Source organism: Empidonax traillii, unplaced genomic scaffold, assembly GCF_003031625.1.
Source record: "Empidonax traillii isolate 1590-97213 ecotype Southwest subspecies unplaced genomic scaffold, ASM303162v1 scaffold601:size890739, whole genome shotgun sequence".
Taxonomy (NCBI): domain Eukaryota; kingdom Metazoa; phylum Chordata; class Aves; order Passeriformes; family Tyrannidae; genus Empidonax; species Empidonax traillii.
Genome location: NW_020955794.1, coordinates 416,900 through 436,916, shown reverse-complemented (window position 1 = coordinate 436,916; position 20,017 = coordinate 416,900). Strand labels below are relative to the sequence as shown.

Genomic DNA, 20,017 nt, shown 5'->3' with positions numbered 1-20,017 from the left:
CAAATCATCTCTGTCAATACCCAGTTTTCAAAAAGTGGATAACAAAATGCCTAAACTATGGGCTTCAGATATTCAGTCTCAGCTGCCTTAATAAAACATCCCATGCAGGACTCCCATTTTCCACAGCAGTTTAAGGAGGTGGAGGAAAAGGTCATAAAACTACAGAGGAAGTTTCTCCAGGACTCCAAGAGGTTAATCCTGATTTATAGCCTCGAGTTCAAGAACTAATTTCCATTTTACATTTCTTTTATCTTAGCTAATGCCGAGGACACTCTTCCCCATCCAAACATGTAATCTTTTTAAAATCTTATTAAATGCTGTGCTTTCTATTCTTGTGACATTCTTTACTATGTCCTATTCAGAAGGCACGAGAGGATTATCATTAATTACCAATATGAACTTAAACCTGCTCTTAGCTATCTTCACCATGATCCAAATCAAGGGATTTTTACAACAGGATTACATTTATTAGGAAAAAGTATGGCTTTGTCCACTTGGATAAAGAAATTATTATAATAATATATGGCTGGCTAATGTTTTTAATCACAGGATGGTTTGGGTTGGAAGGGACCTTAAAGATCTCTAATTCCAACCCTCCTGCCATGGACTTAATCTTGAGACATAACAGCAATTCTCAGTCTAAGGTGAATAATGTACATGAGCTTCTCTGAGAAGAAAAGGGTGGTTTGGGACAATTTTGACAAAAAGTAGAGTGAGATAATATGGGAGGAAATTATTCAAGAAAGACAAGAGAAATATGAGTAACTTTTACTGGCCATTGATCCAAGAGTTCTCTTAGCAAGTGGTTTAGACCAGAACAAGGTGAAAACCAGCTGACAGTCCCACAACTTCAGCAGTTCTTGTTACCCCACCCAAACAACTCATGCCCCTGGTGTCTGAGCTCACTGACCCTATTCCAGCACAGACCATTCCCTTTTCCCCACACCCTGGAGGTCCCTGCCAACACCACCTCAGGGACAGCTTCTGACCTGGACTTCCTGCTCAATTCACAATGTTCATATTAATTGTCACTTCACCTCGTGTTTGTAACCCTGTGCTGCCCAGGACAACTGGCTTCAACCATCTACCTTCAAAAGCAACCCCACTGAGCATTTAGTGCTAAAAACAAAAAAATCCCAAAGCTGGAAGGATGTTTCATGTGGGACTTCAAGGGGAGTTTTGAACAAAACTCTGATCAGAGTTGATCCATTTTACAGCTTAAACTCTGCCTTTTCACTCTCACAGAGAGAGGAAAGCAAATTCTCTTAAGAAAGCCAGAATTTTCCACGGAATAACTTGAACCTTTGTTTATGGCACGGTTCTACAGAAGCACACAGAATGCAAACACTGAGGGCTGTCTTACCTGCATTACCTTAATTCATTTAGCATAGTACAGCTAATTTAGTGCTAAAGACAATTACCTCACCAGCTTTACTGCCGTATCTTGGCCAGGGTATTTGGTAACTCTGATCTATTCAACTAAGTAAAACAGAATTATCACAGATCTTTCCTCACAAATTCTGCACTGTGATTATTTCCATGTTCACAACGTTTCACAAGCAACCCACTGTGGCTACCTACTGTCTACTGCAATATTTGATCCATGCACACGTATTTTGTAATTATTTTAGCCACATTCACATCACCTGAGGAGCTGAACTTGAAATGGCAGATTCATCCTGCATTTCCTGTGTGTGCATGGGCTGTTTAACAGCCTCAGACAGCAAATGTTCACAGTTTCAGACAAATTATCTAGTTTAGGAATCACAGAACTGGAGATGCTGTGCACATGGAGGACAGTATTAAAGGTGCACGTTTCGGTTCCAGCACGATGGATAAGCTGATACTCAGTTCAGAGTGATTTTTATCGTGAATATCAAAAAGGTTACGTGTGTTCATCAGAAAGGCACAGCTGCGTGGGGCCCAACCTGCAACATCCCAAAGGCTGTTCGAGTAAACTGCACCTCACTGCCACACACAGAGATTTGGGTGCATTCTGCATGTGGAACAGGCACCAAAAAGACTTTTGGGACAACCTTTGTTACCGTGAAACATTCCATTTTCACAAAACCTTACAGCCTCTCTTGGTAAATACCAAGACTGGCCATAACTTGGGTCATTTTGCTGTAACCAGGGCTAAAAAAAGAATCTTCTCAGAACTTATTTCTGAGAGACTGCTGACTCTGTGAAGATGAGAAGAAAAGTCAGCAGCCTGGATCTTAGCTGGTGGCTCAGTGTCTAAATCTCCTGCTGCAGATCTGGCTCAGCTCCTTTGGGTGAAATCAAGCCCTTCTGACCCCAACAGAGGCACTCCCACAAAAGACGACAATTTCTTTTTCCAATTTTTCAGCTTTTTTGTGGTTGGTTCCACTTTTTTACATGATTTAAATCATAAAAATTTGGTTCCACTTTTATATGACCTAAATCTTTTGGGAGAGCCTGTGGCTTAACGTTTCCAATTCCAGTGCCAATGCAGGTATGTGCAGTTACCAAATGTCTCCCACCTCTTTAGCAGTGGGGCTTTCAGGGTGGCTCACCTTCAGCCCAGAGTCTGGTAGAAGGATCAAGGTTGCTTTAAGGTATTAGTAGGTCTTAAAAGAACTTCAGAGCACAGTAATTAAAATTAGGCTAAATAATGCCAAGAGGATTAAAGGAAATGCTACTGCTTGAGACTGGGTTGGAAGTCAGAGGTATCAGAGGTCAAAGGTAACAAAAGTTGGGTGAAAGACTGTAATACTAAGGACCATGGAATTTAGGACTTACCCACTGTGGTTTCATTCTCTCAAGTTTACAAGAATTAGGTTTACAAGTACTCACCCACATGTTTTGTTTACTGAAGAACTCTATTGCCTCGCTTTTTTTTTTTTTTAATTTCCTAACTTACTCCACTACTGAAACAACTTTATCAGTTTTAAATTCCTACATCCTCTGAGGCAAATATCTTCAATTTTTCTTAGCCCCCCAGATCATCCATTCCCTGGCCTTGATAAGATGCAGTGGCATCCCTCCACAACACAGCTCAGCAGTGACCCACCAAGTCACAGACCAGAAGGACCAGTTTACATCTGGCACAGCACTGCTCCCACAAGGCATGAGCCCAGCTGTGGAGGAGCAGAGACACCCAGGTGAAAGACACTTCTGCTCACTGTCTGAGGCTTGACCCGTGCAGATTCCACTGGAGAAGCCTCCACGGTACACATTGAGATGATTTAAGGGGGGATGGAATAACAAAAAGACTGTTATAAACGGTGATCAATCCTGATGTACAACTGTGACAGGATCATTAGCCAACAACAGGCTGCTTAAAAGATTTGGGGAATTTTGTCCCTGTGTTTGTGCTTATTCTTCCACTCTAGATATCTTTATCGTGGAAGCTTAAACAAAATCAGGTCATGGCAACGTGTGACGCTGCTGATAATCCATACCATCAGTAATCTCCCTGTGCTGCAGGAGCACAGATAAGTGTTCAGGAAGCTTTGCCCAATTGATTTAAAGTTGGATCACGCACATGAGGTGTCTGCCTGCCTGCTCATAAATCTCTGACGTTGTCTGGCTGGCTGGTGTGTTGTGCCTGACATATGAACTGTGCAAAACACAGTTCACAGCTTTTTATTGCAGCAGTGCCTTTTAATATCACCAACAGCAGGTATTTCCCACTTCATGGGCACAGTCACTAATGCTGCTCTCCAGACACGGCAAATCCCCTCTGTTCAACCCAAAAGCTCCTCCAGCTCTCACTCTACCAATTGTATTCTCCACATTACAGGTCTTCCCCATGGGGATGTTCTTTCCAGAAAGGCAGAAAGGTCGGGTTCGACACCTCTTCACCTGAAGACTTTTTTTTCCTGAAAATTCCCGAGCCAGATCATTCAGGTATGGTGGGAGAAGGAAGCTCATCAGGGCGTTTGATGCCTTTCCTGACTCTCTATCAGCTTAGCTAGTCTGAGTAAAATCTTCCTACTAGGAGCATCTCTCACTGTAAGCAGAAAGGAAAACACTCCCACTCTTAGGTGGGAGTGCTGGTTGCCTGTTGAAAATTATCTACTATTAGCAGTCCACTGTTTATGATTTGACACTGATTTTGACATAATTAGCCATAAGTAAAGGTCTGATATCTCCTCTTTGCTCTTACTCTCAAAAGTCAGTGCAGGCTGTGACAGGAGCTGGAAAATGAGAGCAGCACCCTGGGAATACTGAGGAGTTGTTTGCACACAGAAGTTGCACTAACTCAACCCAGTTAGTCTTTTTTCAGGGATTCCCTAACATACAGTGATTTATAACTGGCTCTTGGTAGTAAATTCTCACACTCATACTTCACAAGTGAAAAGAAGCAATCCTGCACAGACCCAACTAAATCAGTGGGGGGAAAAAAAACAACCTGCTTTTCATTCCACAGATACAACTTGGACACAGACCGGTGTTAATATGGATTAGATGTGATTTTAAAAGTTCACAGCTCCTTGCAACCATGAAAAAACCCCAAGGCTGTACCATTTCATGAACTTGGTATTATCTGCTCTATTCCAGCTTGTCAAAGGCCATATTTGATTTTTAAGGACAATTACAGGTCTCAAAAGACTTTAAGCTGCTCTGCTGGGGAGTCACAACATTATTTTACCCTAACCAGATAATAAACCAGCCAAGTTGCAAACACATTTGTTTAACTGACACCCTTACCTCTGCAGCCAAGTAGTTCCCAGTTGCCAAATGCTTAAACCTAAACAAGCTGTTCCACTGTCCTGCCCCTCCCCGGCAAGGGTCGTGATGGACAACCTGAAACAAGAAGTACAGATTTTAATCATGCTCCTCCAGATCATGCTTAGATCACTGACTTTTGCTTACAGCTCATTCCAAATAAAATTATGTAAGCTGCGCCATTACAAACAACCCGCCACAGAGAGGAACTCTGTGTTTAGATGAAGCTCACCACAGGTAACAGCTAATTACAGGAATTTTTTTGCCAGGTGCCAGGAAATATTCCTCCTATTACATTTTATTAATCCACTCCCTGCAAGCATCTTGAGCCAGATCTTCCTTTCAAATGACATGGTGTGAATCTGGAGCTTGGAGAAAGCAGAGTGTAGCTGCTCTGCACTACCAGGCACTACTTAAAAGAGCAAAATTCAAACCATCCTAAATTACTTTCCCAATTATACCAGCTTCATTTTTGACAATACCAGGGGCTTCTGAAAAATTTTCATTCAAGTGATTAAGTGTCCCCTTATCATTTGAGATATCACAGGTTATTTCTTTTTTCCCCTCTGCTGAGCTGTAGGTCATTTTCCTTCTTCAAACCCAGCAGCGCTTGACTCTTTTAAGGAGTGATCTCCAATAACTGCAAGTGCAATTCACTCTGCTCCAGACAGCCCAGGCAAAAATCAACCATTTTGCCTAAGGACTCTGGTTTTACATGCAGAAAGTTGGTTCCTCACACAAGAACTTCTGGCTAGAGAAGTTACATTCCTGTAATGACAAGGATTTGAGGCAGTTTCCAGTCTTTCCCAGTTGAACAAATAAATATTTGTTGTTGGTCATCTTCTCAAAATCACCCCCATTCACAACACCACCTTCGCTCAGGCTAACTCTAAAATGTGTCCTGTTGCAGAAGAATGGACTCAATGACAATTCTGAGACCTCCTGCTGGCCGGAAATTTCCATTTTCTACGTTGCACACGAGGTTAAACGCAAACACTCAGAGCCTGGCGAGCGTCATTTGATTGGTTTCGATAAAAATCACACCATTTACGTCAAGCCTGAATTTGGAATTCGTCTCTTCCTCGTTTTAGCGCAGATTAAATAGAGTGAGGAAGCCTCCTGCCTCTCCCCACCCAAGCACAGCAATAAAGCATCTCTTCAGGGTTCATCCCACACAAACTGCTTCATGAAATAATAATAGTCACAGGGAGGTGTATGATGATATCAAGAGCCTATGAATGACTCATGTTGTGGCAAAGTGTTTTCACTGAACCCTGGCCTTCAGGCCCTGAAATATTTATAAAAAGAAGGGGGGAAAAAAAAAATACCTCTATTTCCCACAGTGCTTTAGAACTCGTTGCAGAAGTGGCTGACTGACGTAATGTGGTACGGAGGAAAATGTGCTGCTTCTTCTCATACTCATCACAGGTCAGAAACTTCTCTTGCTCTGCATGAAACAGCCTGACAACATCCCCCTGAAATCACATGAAAACAAAACATTATGAAGTGGCAGGCAAAGCTGCTGGACTCACTGTCTACATCTGTACTAGCAATAAAGAGTGGGCAACAATTAACCTAAAGGTGATTTTTAATTCTAGTTAACCTTACTGGATTGATTTTTTTTTTTCTTAATTATTTCTAATGCCTCTTATTATTATTTAGGGAGAGTGAAGAGATTTTTGTAACATCATATCTCAGCTCTTCTACTCTGCAACCAACACCAGCTCCCCTCTCCCTTTTTCTTCTGCTGGCATGATCTTTGTTTCCTTCTGCCTCTTCCCAAGGCTTGAAACACTATCCCCAAACAGGTCTACACAAATACACCATTTCCCCTTTCAAACTCCTCCTCAAAAACTGCTGGAAGCCAGAACAATCCAAATGTCATGCAGTAAGACAGAAACACAAAGGAAAAATATTCTGCCCGTTGAAGGGCGGTAGTAAGGGATCCTCAATGGCTCCATAAGGTCCTCCTTTCTTCTTTTATTCACCAGGTAATATTTCTCTACAGTCTTATACAGTATAATTTTTCAGATTAAAAAAAAAAAAAACCAACTTAAAAATAATCATACTTACTCCTTTCAGGACATCATCTCGATAACTACTGAATTTCATGAACAAAGTTATTTTCCAGCTTGTGTTACAGTTAACAGCATTTACCTTTAAAGAAAAGAAAATAAGAAAACAACAACAACAAAAAAACCCCAATTATAGTCTTAGGGGGTGTCCTTTTCTTTTTGAGGCATTCTCTCTTTCTAGAAGACCACACCACATCTAGGATGGCAAGGGACATAGCTTAGCTAGGTATTTGTACAGTTCCTAACGTGGGGCCTGAAGATCTCAAGTGTTAATGAGCTTGATATTGCAAAAGGCTGCTCTGTCTGTTGACAGCCTCCCAAAAACGTCCTGAAGAGATGCTGGACAAGGACTCACCTCAGTGAGAGTCTGAGATACTCAAGTAAACCTCACAAAGCTTTCAGTGCCAGGCACAACTGCACCAAGAATATTTCCTCTTGGGTTTGTTTTGTTTTTTTTGTTTTTTTTTTTTTTGAGGTCAGACTGGAACCAATGTTTAATTCTGGTTTAGAGCCCACGGTGGGGCCATGGGGGGCTCTGGTTACCAGTAAAGAGTAGAATGGAATGATGGAAAGGCTTGGGTTGGAAGAGACATTACAGATCCTCCAGTTCCAACCCCCTGCCATGGGCAGGGACACCTTCCACTAGCCCAGGTTGCTCAGAGTCCCATCCAACCTGGCCTTGGACACTGCCAGGGACGGGGCACCCTAAAGCTTCTCTTCTCCCGGCTGAACAATCCCAACTCTCTGAACCTTTCTATCTCAGACCAGCAGTTACCTCTCCTCCCCACCCTGAGCTCACCTCTTTGCAGCCAGGGTTATCCAGGAGCTCAATATTGCTGGCATGCAGAGGCTGCCCTGCATTGACTGGCATGAGAACAACTTTATCTCCCACAACCACCTGCAAGTCAGAAAAAAAGTGCATTTTTAGACCTTCGTGGTTATCCAATAAAACGAAGCGATGTTACATTTTTAGACAGTGACTCAAGTGCGTGCTCTAGGAACGGCACTGGGTGAATTTATCTGCAGGCAATTCACACAGCAGCTCTGTTCACACGTGCTCTGCAATCACAGGGTTCAAGACTTCCCACTAATGAATCCTCCTCACGTTCCCAGTAAACACGTCACCTGTGTTCCAGCAGAAACTCAAGACCGTGAAATAGATATGAATCTATGAATTCCAATTTAGATGAACTTCAGTCCACCTAAAAATTACATTAACTACTCTTTGCCCCAGCCAAAAGGCAGAGAAAGCTCAGAAAATAATCGTGGTTCAGAAAATAATCGTGGCTCCCCAGCTCTGTGGTCCATCTTCTGGCAAAAGCCAGGACAGGCTCAGGAGCTCTGTGATTTAGACTGCAGTGACTGCAACCCAGAGAGGAACATAAATCACTGCAGAGTCAGAGAGAGGCAGAACACACTCCATCCCCTCTGCTGTTACTTTCTAAATAGTGTCTGGAGCTCAGCACAGGCAGCAGGTGCATCAGCTGAGAGACCTCCTTTCCACAAGAGGAATTCCTGGCTGATTCCCTACAAGCGAATTCCCATGCCCTTGCAATTCTTTATCTACACAGACAGGGAGAAACCCTTTGACCCAAAAACTGCTTGAGACAATGCATATGGAGGATTCAATTCATGCCTGGAAGGGGGAAAAGAAATAAATAACAAAGAAAAGATCAATCCACGTAGATTGGTCGGCGGTGGGTCCTGATTTGTTTAAGTTGTTCACAGCAATTTTAAGCACACACAGACATGAAGACAAGTGGCTACATGTGATTTTTTTTTTTTCTACCACAAGAAATGCTGCACAAGCCATGCTTTCTTTTAGAAGGCAAAGAAACAAAAAGGCTTTCTGCACTGATCAGCACATTTTCCTATGGAAAAGCTCAGCCCAACTCAGCCTCCTGTCACTCCAGCACAGGTGAGTTTGGCCCATTTATTGCAGAGGTAAAAAAAAAAAGGAAGGTTGCCTGCTCTTTATCAACACAGCTAAAATAAACAGCAGCACAGGACAGTGTCATCATGCTCCAGACCACACACAGAAATCCTACTTTACCCAAATAATGGGAACGAATTCAACAGCAGAACCAAAATAACGACAAGATGCCTTCAAGACACGATTTACTTGTGCAGTGCATTCCTGCATGCCATGCTCCACACACACATTACTTACAGCCTGTTTTAAGAAGTTACGACCAGACAATTCATTAAGCAAAATGCCACCAGGCTTGCACCCTGCAAAGGGGAATCAGGACTTCAAAATCACTGCACGTACACCAGGACTGTCATAACTTTAATCAGTAAGAGCATCGTTAAGTATCTTTTTCTACTCTGCTGCAGGCACACCCCTGAGGGGGTGCTGTTATGTGGGGTCATGGTCGCTGTCTCAGACTCCTTTGGGCTTCAAACCTCCACAAGAGGTTGGGAAGGAAGGGATAAAGGTAATTCCACAGCACTTGTTTCCCAGACACCCTCCACCAGTGATGCAGATAACACCAGAAATCCTGTTCTCTCATCCAAGTCTGCTCTCTTGCCTTCCTCCCATCCCCTCCCCAGTTATTCCTGGCTCCAAAAAATGCCCCAGCATGCCCAAAAACACTGGCTCTTGCTCATTTTTCTCAGCCACCCTTCAGCCCAGCTGGACACAGTGTGCTGTAGGCCAGCAGTGGGTGATAGTTTGACAGCTCTCTGGGACTTCTTCCTTACACACAGCCACGAAAAGTTGGCTCAGACCCACAGCTTTGGAGAATTTTATTCATGAACCCTTTCTAAAAAAACTCTTATCTTTGTTGGTCTAGATAAGAGACTTCCAACAACTGATTAAACTCACAGTGAAGCCAGTAAGAATTCAGGTTTTGAATTCAAGTTAAACCTACAAGTTAAACCTTCAGTCTTGAATGCAGTGGAATCAGAAGGCCCTGCTACTCCATGTCCCTGGTTTTTATGTGATAACCACACCTGCCAGTGGCACAGCTGACATGCTTCAAATTTCAGCAATTATTTTGCCATTCAATCAGCCTGGAACCGGCTCTATCCTTAATCAGCCACATCTTTCACTGAAGCAGAGCTTCATAAATAATGAAGACTTAATAAAGTCTGCAGCAAATATTGCAGTTATGCCAATTACTGTAAATTTCCAGCCATATTCTTTCATTACTTTCACTGATTTGCATAACTAATCAGTTGCTAATGAAGCTAAGCTAACCCTCCTTCGGAAAACTGAGTTCTAAAATATTTCACAGAGCTAAACAACCGTGATGAATTCCCAGAAGAGTCACACGCATGACTTCTTGTACCAACAGCTTCCCTCAAAACTCCTTTTAGGATATCTGCATCTACCCTGCCCAGGTAACCTGGCACAGCAGCAGCCCTCCAAGCAGTAATTCAATACTCACTTCTATTGTTTCAAAGATCTCCTAAAATGTTTTCTTAGGGAATTTCCACGATGTAGGAAACCGAAAACAAATTTAAAACCCCACAAAGTTTCCAAACAGAAACCATGCGTTGAGAGGTCCAAGTTATTCCATGCCTGGGAATAACTGGGAGGAGAGCAATGGTTAAATGTCTGGAGTTTCTCTCCATCTGTGAGAAGCTGCCTGGTTTCTGGGTCTGTTGAAGGGCTGGGAATGTGCCAGAGCAGTTATGGGAGAGCTACCAAAGAAGTCGTGTTTATCACTGGAAGTTTGCAGAGAAAATTATCAGATCTGTTTGGGCCTGGCGAAAATGAGGAACAACAACTTGGGTCCCAAAAATTTCCTCTGTAAATTATAATGGCAACACCTGGTGACAGAAAGTGAGCACCAGGCAGGTTCCAAAGGAGGACACTGAGTTAGGAGTGAGCCTGAGTTTCCCACAGAGCCCGTCAGATACAGCCCCACAGGGAACAAACCAAGAGAGAGGCGTCTGGAGTGGGATGTTACAGCAATCACTGATCACCTGCAACCTTTTCAGATCAGTAAATCTGCTTCCAAACTCTTAAGGGTGCACAACAGTGTAAAATCAAATAAAAAAAAAAAACTCTGTAGTGCTGAGGGTGACTTAGAAGGCTTGAGATCATCCTGCTGCTTCCAGCTGTAAGGGCTCACACTGGCTTTGCAGATCACAGTCTGGGAATCCCAGGTGCTCCCTCCCGAGAGCAACACGTACTTATTTTTCAGGCATGAGAAATTAAGAAGATGCTGATCTGGTGTTACTCTAAGAAATTAAGGCAAAACCTTAAAGCAATGGTCACCTTTTTTTCTTCTCTAAGAGGGAAAAGAATACCAGGTTAATGTTTGATCCACAACATTTGTTTTCCCCTCCTGAAAAGCCATGTAGAGATCCCCCCCGAGGGCTAAATTTGCTCTAGTTATCTGCAACAGGCTTTGGGAAAAAGAGGGATTTTCACATACCCTTCTGATCACTACATGAAGCATGAAAAGACTTTGACTCTAGGGACATTGGACCAGGAGCTGGGAATGCAGTCCTTCTCCTCTCCACAACAGACTGCCTAAAGGAGCTGCAAGCAACCACAGTCATCCTGGATGGCATCCCAAGAGCTGGGTAACCACAAGGTGAACAAGAGAAAATCCAGGAGAAAAGAAGCATTCCCATCTGTGATCCTGAGAGGGCCTTCGCTGATCACTGCACAGGCAAGAGGGGGCAAACATTCCCAGCCGGATCTACCCCGTAAAACCACACAGGTTCATCACGTGGCCTTCCCAGATCTGAATTCTCCCCGGTGGGCACTAAACCAAGCCACAGCCAAGAGAATGAAGAGCTGTTCTTTCTCAGACCTGCAGCAAAGAGCTCTGCTAGGTACCCCCTCCTCTTACCAAGATGCAAAACTCCTACTGAGACCTACCCAGAAAAGACTTCCCACACTATCCAACCCAGTTCCAGTCACGGATACCCCTTTCATGTTGAGGGGGGAATACAGACTGATGTATTTCCTAGAGACATTCTCTACTGGCCTCTCCATTCCAGATTCCACACCATATAATTTGGAAACAGCTTTTAATTATCCATGAAAACCAACAGTGCCAAGCATTGCTTAAAGTATTTTTTTTTTCCCCCTGAACTTAATCCATTATGAAACAGGCCAGCAGCAAAGAAATCAGGTGTCTTCTGGGAACTTTCTGCCTTCTCCCTCTCACACATTCACAGCACCTCCACTTACATTGTCACCTTCACTCCTCAGCTTCCAGAAGGGCTGGATGTAAAACCAGGATCCCTCGTTCCCTGCAGCATCCAGAGACACCCTCATGGCGTTCTTCTCCAGCAGGGCTGGCAGCCTCTTATTGACTGTGAGGTACTTGTTACTTTTTATGTGCAGCAGCTGTGAACACAGAGTAATTAAAACAAATAATTAAAATAATTAGGGCAGCTGATGCTTTCGCTCCCTCCAGTCAGAGGAGGAGTTGCAGGTTTTTTTCATAACATACGTAAAGACAAAATAAAGCTGGAAGAGACTTATCAATGTATAGCACAGTTCAGGAAAACTAAACTGATGATATATCTCAGGTTGGGAGAAATGTGTCAGTGATCAATCTTACAGCACACACCAAACAGGTCCATTATGGTGTTACCCTCAGGAATTTCATCCATTGCAGGAAAGTTGTACTGCACTTAAGAACACAGCTTCTGTCTCGTTTGTAGGTCAGGAAATACAAATCACTTCAGTGACATAAAAGGAGCTGTGCAGCACCCCTACAAGACGATTTGGAAATAAATCTTGCAAATAAAAGGCTCGTATTTACGTTCAGATTCCCAACTGCAGCGCCAAATATCGCACACGGAATTTTTATTGTGACATCTTATTTAAACCCCAAACGTGCAGCACTCCTGGTAGGCTTTAAAACAAGGCAGAAAAGCACAATTATTGTAAACTTCACCAAGCTGTGTTTACCTGACCCTCGGCAATCCAGACTGCAGCGGTTACTTTCATTTTCACTGTAACCTTGAAATAAAACAACTGTTTGCCTTCCAACACCGGGGAAAGGCAGAGGGATTTCGGTGGGTTTACCTGTATGACATTGCTGTATTTTACAATCTCGCCCAGCAGCTTTCTGTTCTCGCTTTCGTTCTGCTTTTGTTCCAGTTCTGCTGCATGCTGCAAGAGAATTGCATTGCTTTAAACTTTACAAAATCAGTACCTGCACTTGGCTGCTGAAACAGAGAAAAAGGAAATGGCATCACATTTAAAATGCAAGCACTGAAAATATAAGCACCGAAATTCTGATGCTGATTCTGGGGTTTTTTTATCATCCAGAACAGCAGCTCAGTCACAATTTAGGGATCACACCTTAGATACACCATATTTTTTAAAAATTTCAAGCATAAAAAGTAATTCTAGGGATTTTAATTTCATACAATTATGTGGACTTTGTGACAAAACAAAACTAGTAGGTCACAGCTGGCAACATCCAGGCTAAGCACAATAGTCCGGGTCAAACACAGCCACAGAACAAACTCTGAGCTCCTGCCACAAATGGCTGTGTCACTCTGGCCACACACACCCCACGTGCCATTTTTACTTCTTAAAACTCCTGGAAGCAATCCCTTGCTTATAGGACAGGCACAACCCCCCCAGCCCAAAGCAAGATAAAAAAAAATCAAGCCAGGGACAACAAATGCCAGTCAGGAGGTAGGAGAGTTAAGGAGAACATAGAGTTGCCATGGTGGTATAGTAATTCCCATCACAGCGGTTCCCAAGGCACTTTCAATTTTTTTTCTCGTGCCATTGTAACCCCACAGCCTGCAGATTGAGATAAGATTACGAACACAGATGTCTCTTACTTGAAGTTTCTTCAGCAGTGCAGCTTCAGTGTGGTTTCCTTGTTTGGCTTGCTTGGCTTTCCAGTACTGCTTCTGGGCCGAGTATCTGTTCATGGGACACACCTTGAAAAGGCAGTCTGGGGAGAGATTCAAAGGAACACTGCTCAGTCCTGGTGAAAGACATTTCCTCCATTTGTGAGTGTGCTTTGGTCGGGTTCCTTGGCCCAGAAATGTCTGGATACCGGTGCCTAAACACAGCTTGATGGCAGTGACACCCCAAGCAGGGTGGCACGACAATCCCGATGTCCCCCTGGTTGCCCAGCTCCTTCTGGCACTGCTGAAAATGAAGATTGCACTCATTCACATTCACCTACTGGCCACCAAAGAGGTTAACACAGAGTTCAGGTCTCTGTGCACTAAGTTGTTTTTATTTACTGTTAAGTTTGGGTGGTTTTTAAATCAAAGCGACACAATCTGAACTTCACCAACATCCAACAAAGCAGGGAAAAAGCAGGTAAGGAGGGAAGAACCACCTGAGCACGGTGGCTGTGCAAACACGAGAGGAGGAGGTACACCCTGAGGAGACTGCTGTAATTGAAAGTTAATTGGCAATTAACTGAATTTTGTGGAATTCCCTGACTTTGGGGTGTATTTTGCCCAGTGACAGTCCTATAAACTGGAAACAGAGGCTCATGGTTCATCCAAAGCTGACTGCTTGATTTTACTCGAAGTACTGGGATCTCAGCCCTTAAGACAAAAGCTCTGCTGTTACTCTGTGCCCCAATCTATAATTAACACGCCTTCTCAGAAGGCTCCACGAAACATTTACTCCTCTGAAGTCACAATACCTTCTTTTTATAGGACCAGCCTTCACTTCTCAGTCACTCCCCACACATCCTGCTCCTGGAGTAAACACAGCTCTTCCCCCATCCTCCTGCAGAGCCTCGCGGTGTTCCTGGAACCCGAGGTGTGCATGGATGTGCAGTCACTGCCCTGGGGCTCCTCTGCCCAAAGGTGGGTGAATGTTTCCTGATGACAGTTCTCAAGGAAAAGGAAACGTGGAGCAGGGGCTGGATAACCTCAGCAGCTCTCCTGACTTCCAGTCTAGTTCTCTTTCCAGCTTCTTTAAAACCATTATTATTTCAGTGGTGTTTTTCTCAAACTTACAGACTGAATTATTTGCTTCCAGACAAGCTTTTTCCTACTGGATTTTGGTCTTTACGATTCCAGCTACATTAAAAGTGGGTCACCTCATTAATTTTTTCTGGTTTGTTTCCCACCACCACCACTTTTTTTACTACAATAATAATAGTATATAAATTCAAGTTTCATGATTCTAAACATCACAGGGGTGTGGAACAGTGCCTGCCCTAGAGATGTTATAATTTTAATAAACAGGGAAATTAAGAGAAACTGGAGCATAAGATTGTAAAACAACTTTGCAGCACGCACAGTAGATGAAGAGCTCAGCCCTCCTGGAGGTCAGACATCCCTTCTAACTTCTCCAGACATTCTCAGACAATCCTAGTTCCTGATTTTCATTACTTTATGGGGTTTTACATAAATGTTTCTCTTCCTGAGGACTCTAATTAAATAGACATTATCAAAGGTAAACAAATAGCAACTACACTCGGGAGGTCTGAAAAGGAAAATAACTCCTTCATGCCCTTTAAATGCTCCTTGATACTGGATAAAGATGGTTTGGAACAATATTTGTCAGATGCTTTCTCTCCCTTCCCCCTCTTGGCCTTTTTTTTCTTTTAAGTGTTAGAAATTCAACTCTTGCCCACGATGGAAGATTTCTGTGATTTGCAGAACTAGAGAAATGATCACGGGGCTTTACCAAAAGCAGCAGGCTGAGAAATGGGTAAGTGGAAGTGATGTGGCTATTAAATCACAGCATGTACAAATCTACATGTTTTTGGGGGGGAAAAAATAAAATACAAGAAGGTGATAAAGAACTAAAGTGAGAATGGAAAGGAAAAAATGTGAGGGAGCAAGGAGTGGGGCAAAGAAGAGTCCTAAGAAGGGCAAGGAAAAAAAGCTGTCAGGAGTCTGAGAGGCAAATGAAAGCAATTGTGGAACTGAGAAAGAGGTAGAAAACACAAAAATAAACCAAAAGTATGTAGAAGGCAAGTAAAAAGGGAAATGGCAGGTGGGAGGAAGAAAGGAGAGGGCACAGAGCAACGTAATGGAAGGGAGAGAAGAGGAAAGAACAATATCAGAAAACTCTTAGATCAGACTAATAATTGAACAAGGGAGGATAGTTAGCAACTCAAAAATCACTCTTCATTGCAGATGCCTCGAGAAAAAGGGGTACAAAACGTACAGAATTTTAAACCAGTGTAAAAACTTGTGTCTGTTTTACAAATAAGAGGCAGACCTGTGCTCTTTTTTTTTTTTTCAGAGTCGCTAAATCTGCCCAAGCAGCAGGGTCTTATCTGTGCTATTTTACACCTTGGAAGCTCAAAGTGCTTCCCACTGGAGATAACAAGCACCAAGCTGAAGCCCGTTTAAGGTCACAGGCTGAGGAAACTCGCAGTTCTGGGGCTCACGGTGTGGCTTTTCTTCCAAGGCACATACACGCCTTTTGGCACACGCTGTTCTCCCTAATCTCTGTGAACCTGCAACGTTTCCATCGCGGCACTAAATGCCTTGGCTCCCACCAGCTCCACTGGGAATCAGGACAAGCAGCACCCGGCTTGATCAGTCCCTTAAACTCAACAGCAAAACAAGGAGAAAGTTCGGTGTTTTTTGTGGTTTTTTTTTGTTTGTTTGTTTTTGTTTTGTTTTGTTTTCCATCGGCCTTCGGGAAACACCAAATTCTGCCCTCCTGGATGCGACCCCAGAGCCGCTCCGGGGTCATCCCAGCGATGCTGAAAGGGGAATTTGGGAGCGCGTAGGGACACAGAAAGAAAAGCAACCACACCTCGCCTGGGCTGAGCAACACCCCGGGCCGGGGGGGGGGAGGGATGTGCTCCGAAACGACCAGAAATAGCAACCACCCACTCAAAAAGGGGAAAAGAAAGTAAACACGTAACAAAAATGAAACTGCTATTTTGGGACAGCTCTTTTCACGGGCTTTCAGTTCAGCACCTTAATTTGATCTCTGAGTGAACTCTGTAGGAGACGGACAAATAGTTCAAACCCACAATCTTTAGGTTTTGTTTTTTTTTTTTTCTTCTTCTGGGGAAAGGGTTGATAAAGTATTACCAAAAAAAAATAGACCGAGCACGGTCCTCTGATGTTAATTTTCAGAGTCAGTCCTCGGAATCTAAACATCTTGTTAGAAATACGGTTTTTTCTCATACTTCTTTGACTCCCAGGTCGTGCTCTGACCTCAAATCAACGCCAGTTCAGCTCTCAGTGATAAAAACATTGTAAACCATGCAGACAGCAGTTCCTATTACTGAAGAGGCCCCACTCCTCCTGCTGTTAGATGTTATTTCCAGTTGCTTATGTCTAATCATTCAATTAATCATTCGTGTCCAAGTCTTTCTTTTGTGTCAAGAACCTACTTAAAGCAGCTTTTGTTTCGTTTATTAACTTTGCTGTTTTAATTGAAGGCTATTTCCCAGAAGCAGCTTGGGGAGAAAAAAAAAATATGCATTTTGCTTACATCTCCTCATTATAAGGACAGCATTTAGCACGTCTTCTGCCTCAGTGCTCTAAGCAGGGCTACAAAATTTAACAAAGCACGGCAAAGATGTGCTTTTGGGGGATTTTGTAGGAGAGATACCTCTGTGGTACCAGGCACTAAATCCCAGTTAAGATAGCAGCAAAGTCTCTGCTGAGCTCCCAGCAAAACTCCTGCTATTCCCACACTTGGAATTTGACTTGTGAGGTGAAAGAGAAAACATGCAAACAATGGTTTTATTTTTGCTGCAGCCACCCCCCTGAGTGCACCTTGATTACCTGAAGCAGCAGGAAAATTGCACTGGATGCAGTCCCAATATGTTATAGAGTGGTGGGTTGCATCAATTTAGGTCACAAAACTCCCTTTTTCACCTATTTCTTTTCTCCTACAGGTGTTAGAGACCTTATAGCACCTCCCAGTACCTAAAAGAGGCCTAAAAAGCTGGCAAGGGGCTTTTAAATAGGACAAGGGGGAATGGCTTCAAACTGGCAGTAGGTTTAGATTGGATATCAGGGAGAAATTCTTCCCTGGGAGGTTGGGCAGGCCCTGGCACAGGTTGCCCAGAGAAGTTGTGGCTGCCCCTGGATCCCTGGGAGTGTCCAAGGCCAGGTTGGATGGGGCTCTGAGCAACCTGGGCTGGTGGAAGGTGTCCCTGCCCATGGCAGGGGGTTGGAACTGGGTGATCTTTAAGGTCCCTTCCAACCAAACCATTCTGTGACTTTATGCTGCAGATAATCCAAATTTTCATCCTACCACAATGCTGGCAATACCAAAATTAAGTGACATCTGGGAGCACTAGACTGGAAAGAGCTAAGGAGTGACTGGAAGAGAGGCTGCAAAGGGAGGAGGAAAGGAGCCACTAACAGGTTTTGGGGCAGGAAGGGAAAGGGACAAGAGGGGATCCCCAAGAAGAGTAGCATCTGAGTTGGGAGGAAAGGTTGGGTGCTGTGGAGAAGAGGGAGCAGAGAGAGCCTGAGATAAAGGGATGTGTTCTGCAGGCAAGAGACAGAGATTACAACAGGGAACAGAGCCAGAATTGTCTACAGTTAATCCAAAACATCCCCCTGCAGAAGCTGGGCTGTAACTCAGGAGAGCAGCCCCAGCAGCAGCAAACAGCTGTTCATCTTGGCAGTGCCTCATCCTCTCCTCACATCTCTTCTACCTCCACGTGTGCTGCCACCACTGCTGGCCAGGCATCAGTGCTGACAGTTCAGTAAGTTCTCACCCCGCAGCAAAAGGCCCAGACACACCTGAGGCTGCTGAAATCACTTACAAGAAAACCCCCTAGAAAGTCAACACAGAACTTAATCAACTTTGGGAACGCATCAGGATAGGCCAGTGATAGAAAAACCGTCCAGAGGATCCCCACCTGAAATTTTGTGCAACCTGGAAACTGTGATTTACAAAAGTACTTCCAGGCAGCAGGAGGGTGAAATCACGCTCAGGTAGCCTGAAAGCCACACTGGATGCCACCCCCATCGCTGCTATGAAGTAATTTAGTCTGGCAATTGGCTGAAATTTATTAGTCCTGGTTCCTCAGTACACATCCTCACTTTCTCACTTTCCAAGATCTGCCAATGGGCTGAATGCTCACAGCTGGAAATGGAACCAACTGCTGATGTTTCCTGAATTCATAATGGAAAAAAAAATCTTGAATGTTCTGGGAAAGCAGAATTTCAGTCTCTCAGTGGTTTAAATGCCCCCTTTTTTTTTTTTTTTTCAATAATAGCATATACAGAAACATTGGAAATAAAATAATAAGGCTAAGAATGTCAGTGCAACTCCTCGAGATCATAGAAAGGTTTGGGATGGAAGGGACCTTAAAAATTGTTTAAAATAAACACAAGCAGTCACGAAACTCATTGCCCTCTATGGCTGGTGTGAATCCAAGCCCTTTTAAGCCAAAGGAGGCTCTGCTTTGGCACAGTTAAGAGTATTTTTTAGCACTCAAGAAGTACAAACCACATGTTGTCAGAGCCCTGTTATTTTTTCCAATAAGCAGAAGAGCAGAATTATCCAAAATCTACGAGGTCAAGTTGAAAAAAAAAATCAGATACGGTTTTAAGCAAAAGCAAAACAAGAAGCTGACAAAAAATGTGGGGGTAGTCCTTCAAAATGCTGTCTTATCTTTAAAAGAAATAAACAATCCAGCAGCTCCAGTAGTTTTGGACCTCATAAGCTTGTTTCCCATTTACAGTAAGAGCAGGGCTGGAGCAAAGGGTTTGTCATCCAGCCTTCAGTGCAGAGAGTAGCAAACAGCTCTTGGACTACAAGAAAATTCGTGCTTTTCCCTATATTTTCCACCTGCCCCTCGTGCCTTGGCAAGTTTTGTATTTACCTCTCGAAATACTGTCATTCCCATTCCAGTTTGAAACTCCCCCGGGGCGCTCACAAACCACCTGGGAAGTCACAGGTCTGGAAAGGCAAAGTGCTCAAGGAGTTGGAACGTGAATCAACTGGTCATTAAGGAGAAATTATCCCCAATTACTGACCTCTGAACTTCTTTGGAGGATTAGCAAGGTCACCAGCCTCTGGCTGAACCACACACCGGTCATCCACTAACCTAGGGAAACAAAAAGTTATTACACTCATTAAAACGTGTTTGACACCAGCGTATATAAACACAGACACAAAAGCTTACACATTTCTCTGATTTAATGCAAAAAATACCTTAGAAACTCTATTATTCAGTTACTAAGCATAACTAAGAACAGAACACCCTACATTTTCCTTAAAGAGAGAGGATTTCTTGCGCTGTACTCAAGCATGGCCTGTGTTTCAGATCCCACTTCATTTACAACCAGCGCAAGTCCCTTCTGTTACAGCACACACACTGATGCTAAGTGTAAAATTCTTG

At 43.5% G+C, this 20,017-nt stretch overlaps 1 protein-coding gene across 2 annotated transcripts in view; it reads right to left on the bottom strand.

Moving 5' to 3' along the window:
* ITPR2 (inositol 1,4,5-trisphosphate receptor type 2) overlaps positions 1-19,718 on the bottom strand; it is a 206,391-nt gene extending 186,673 nt beyond the window's left edge. The window contains exons 1-8 of one of the 2 annotated variants that reach the window (XM_027898520.1): positions 19,653-19,718; positions 13,545-13,660; positions 12,772-12,858; positions 11,926-12,084; positions 7,570-7,668; positions 6,769-6,852; positions 6,024-6,170; positions 4,678-4,773 (exon numbers count right to left, since the gene is read on the bottom strand). In XM_027898520.1, coding sequence (XP_027754321.1) covers positions 4,678-4,773; positions 6,024-6,170; positions 6,769-6,852; positions 7,570-7,668; positions 11,926-12,084; positions 12,772-12,858; positions 13,545-13,637 — 765 coding nt within the window. In that variant the 5' untranslated portion in view covers positions 13,638-13,660; positions 19,653-19,718. Of the gene's footprint in view, positions 1-4,677; positions 4,774-6,023; positions 6,171-6,768; positions 6,853-7,569; positions 7,669-8,940; positions 9,003-11,925; positions 12,085-12,771; positions 12,859-13,544; positions 13,661-19,652 lie in introns of those variants that run through there. The other variant, XM_027898521.1, reaches the window with a different exon arrangement.
* Positions 19,719-20,017: the final 299 nt, after the last annotated feature.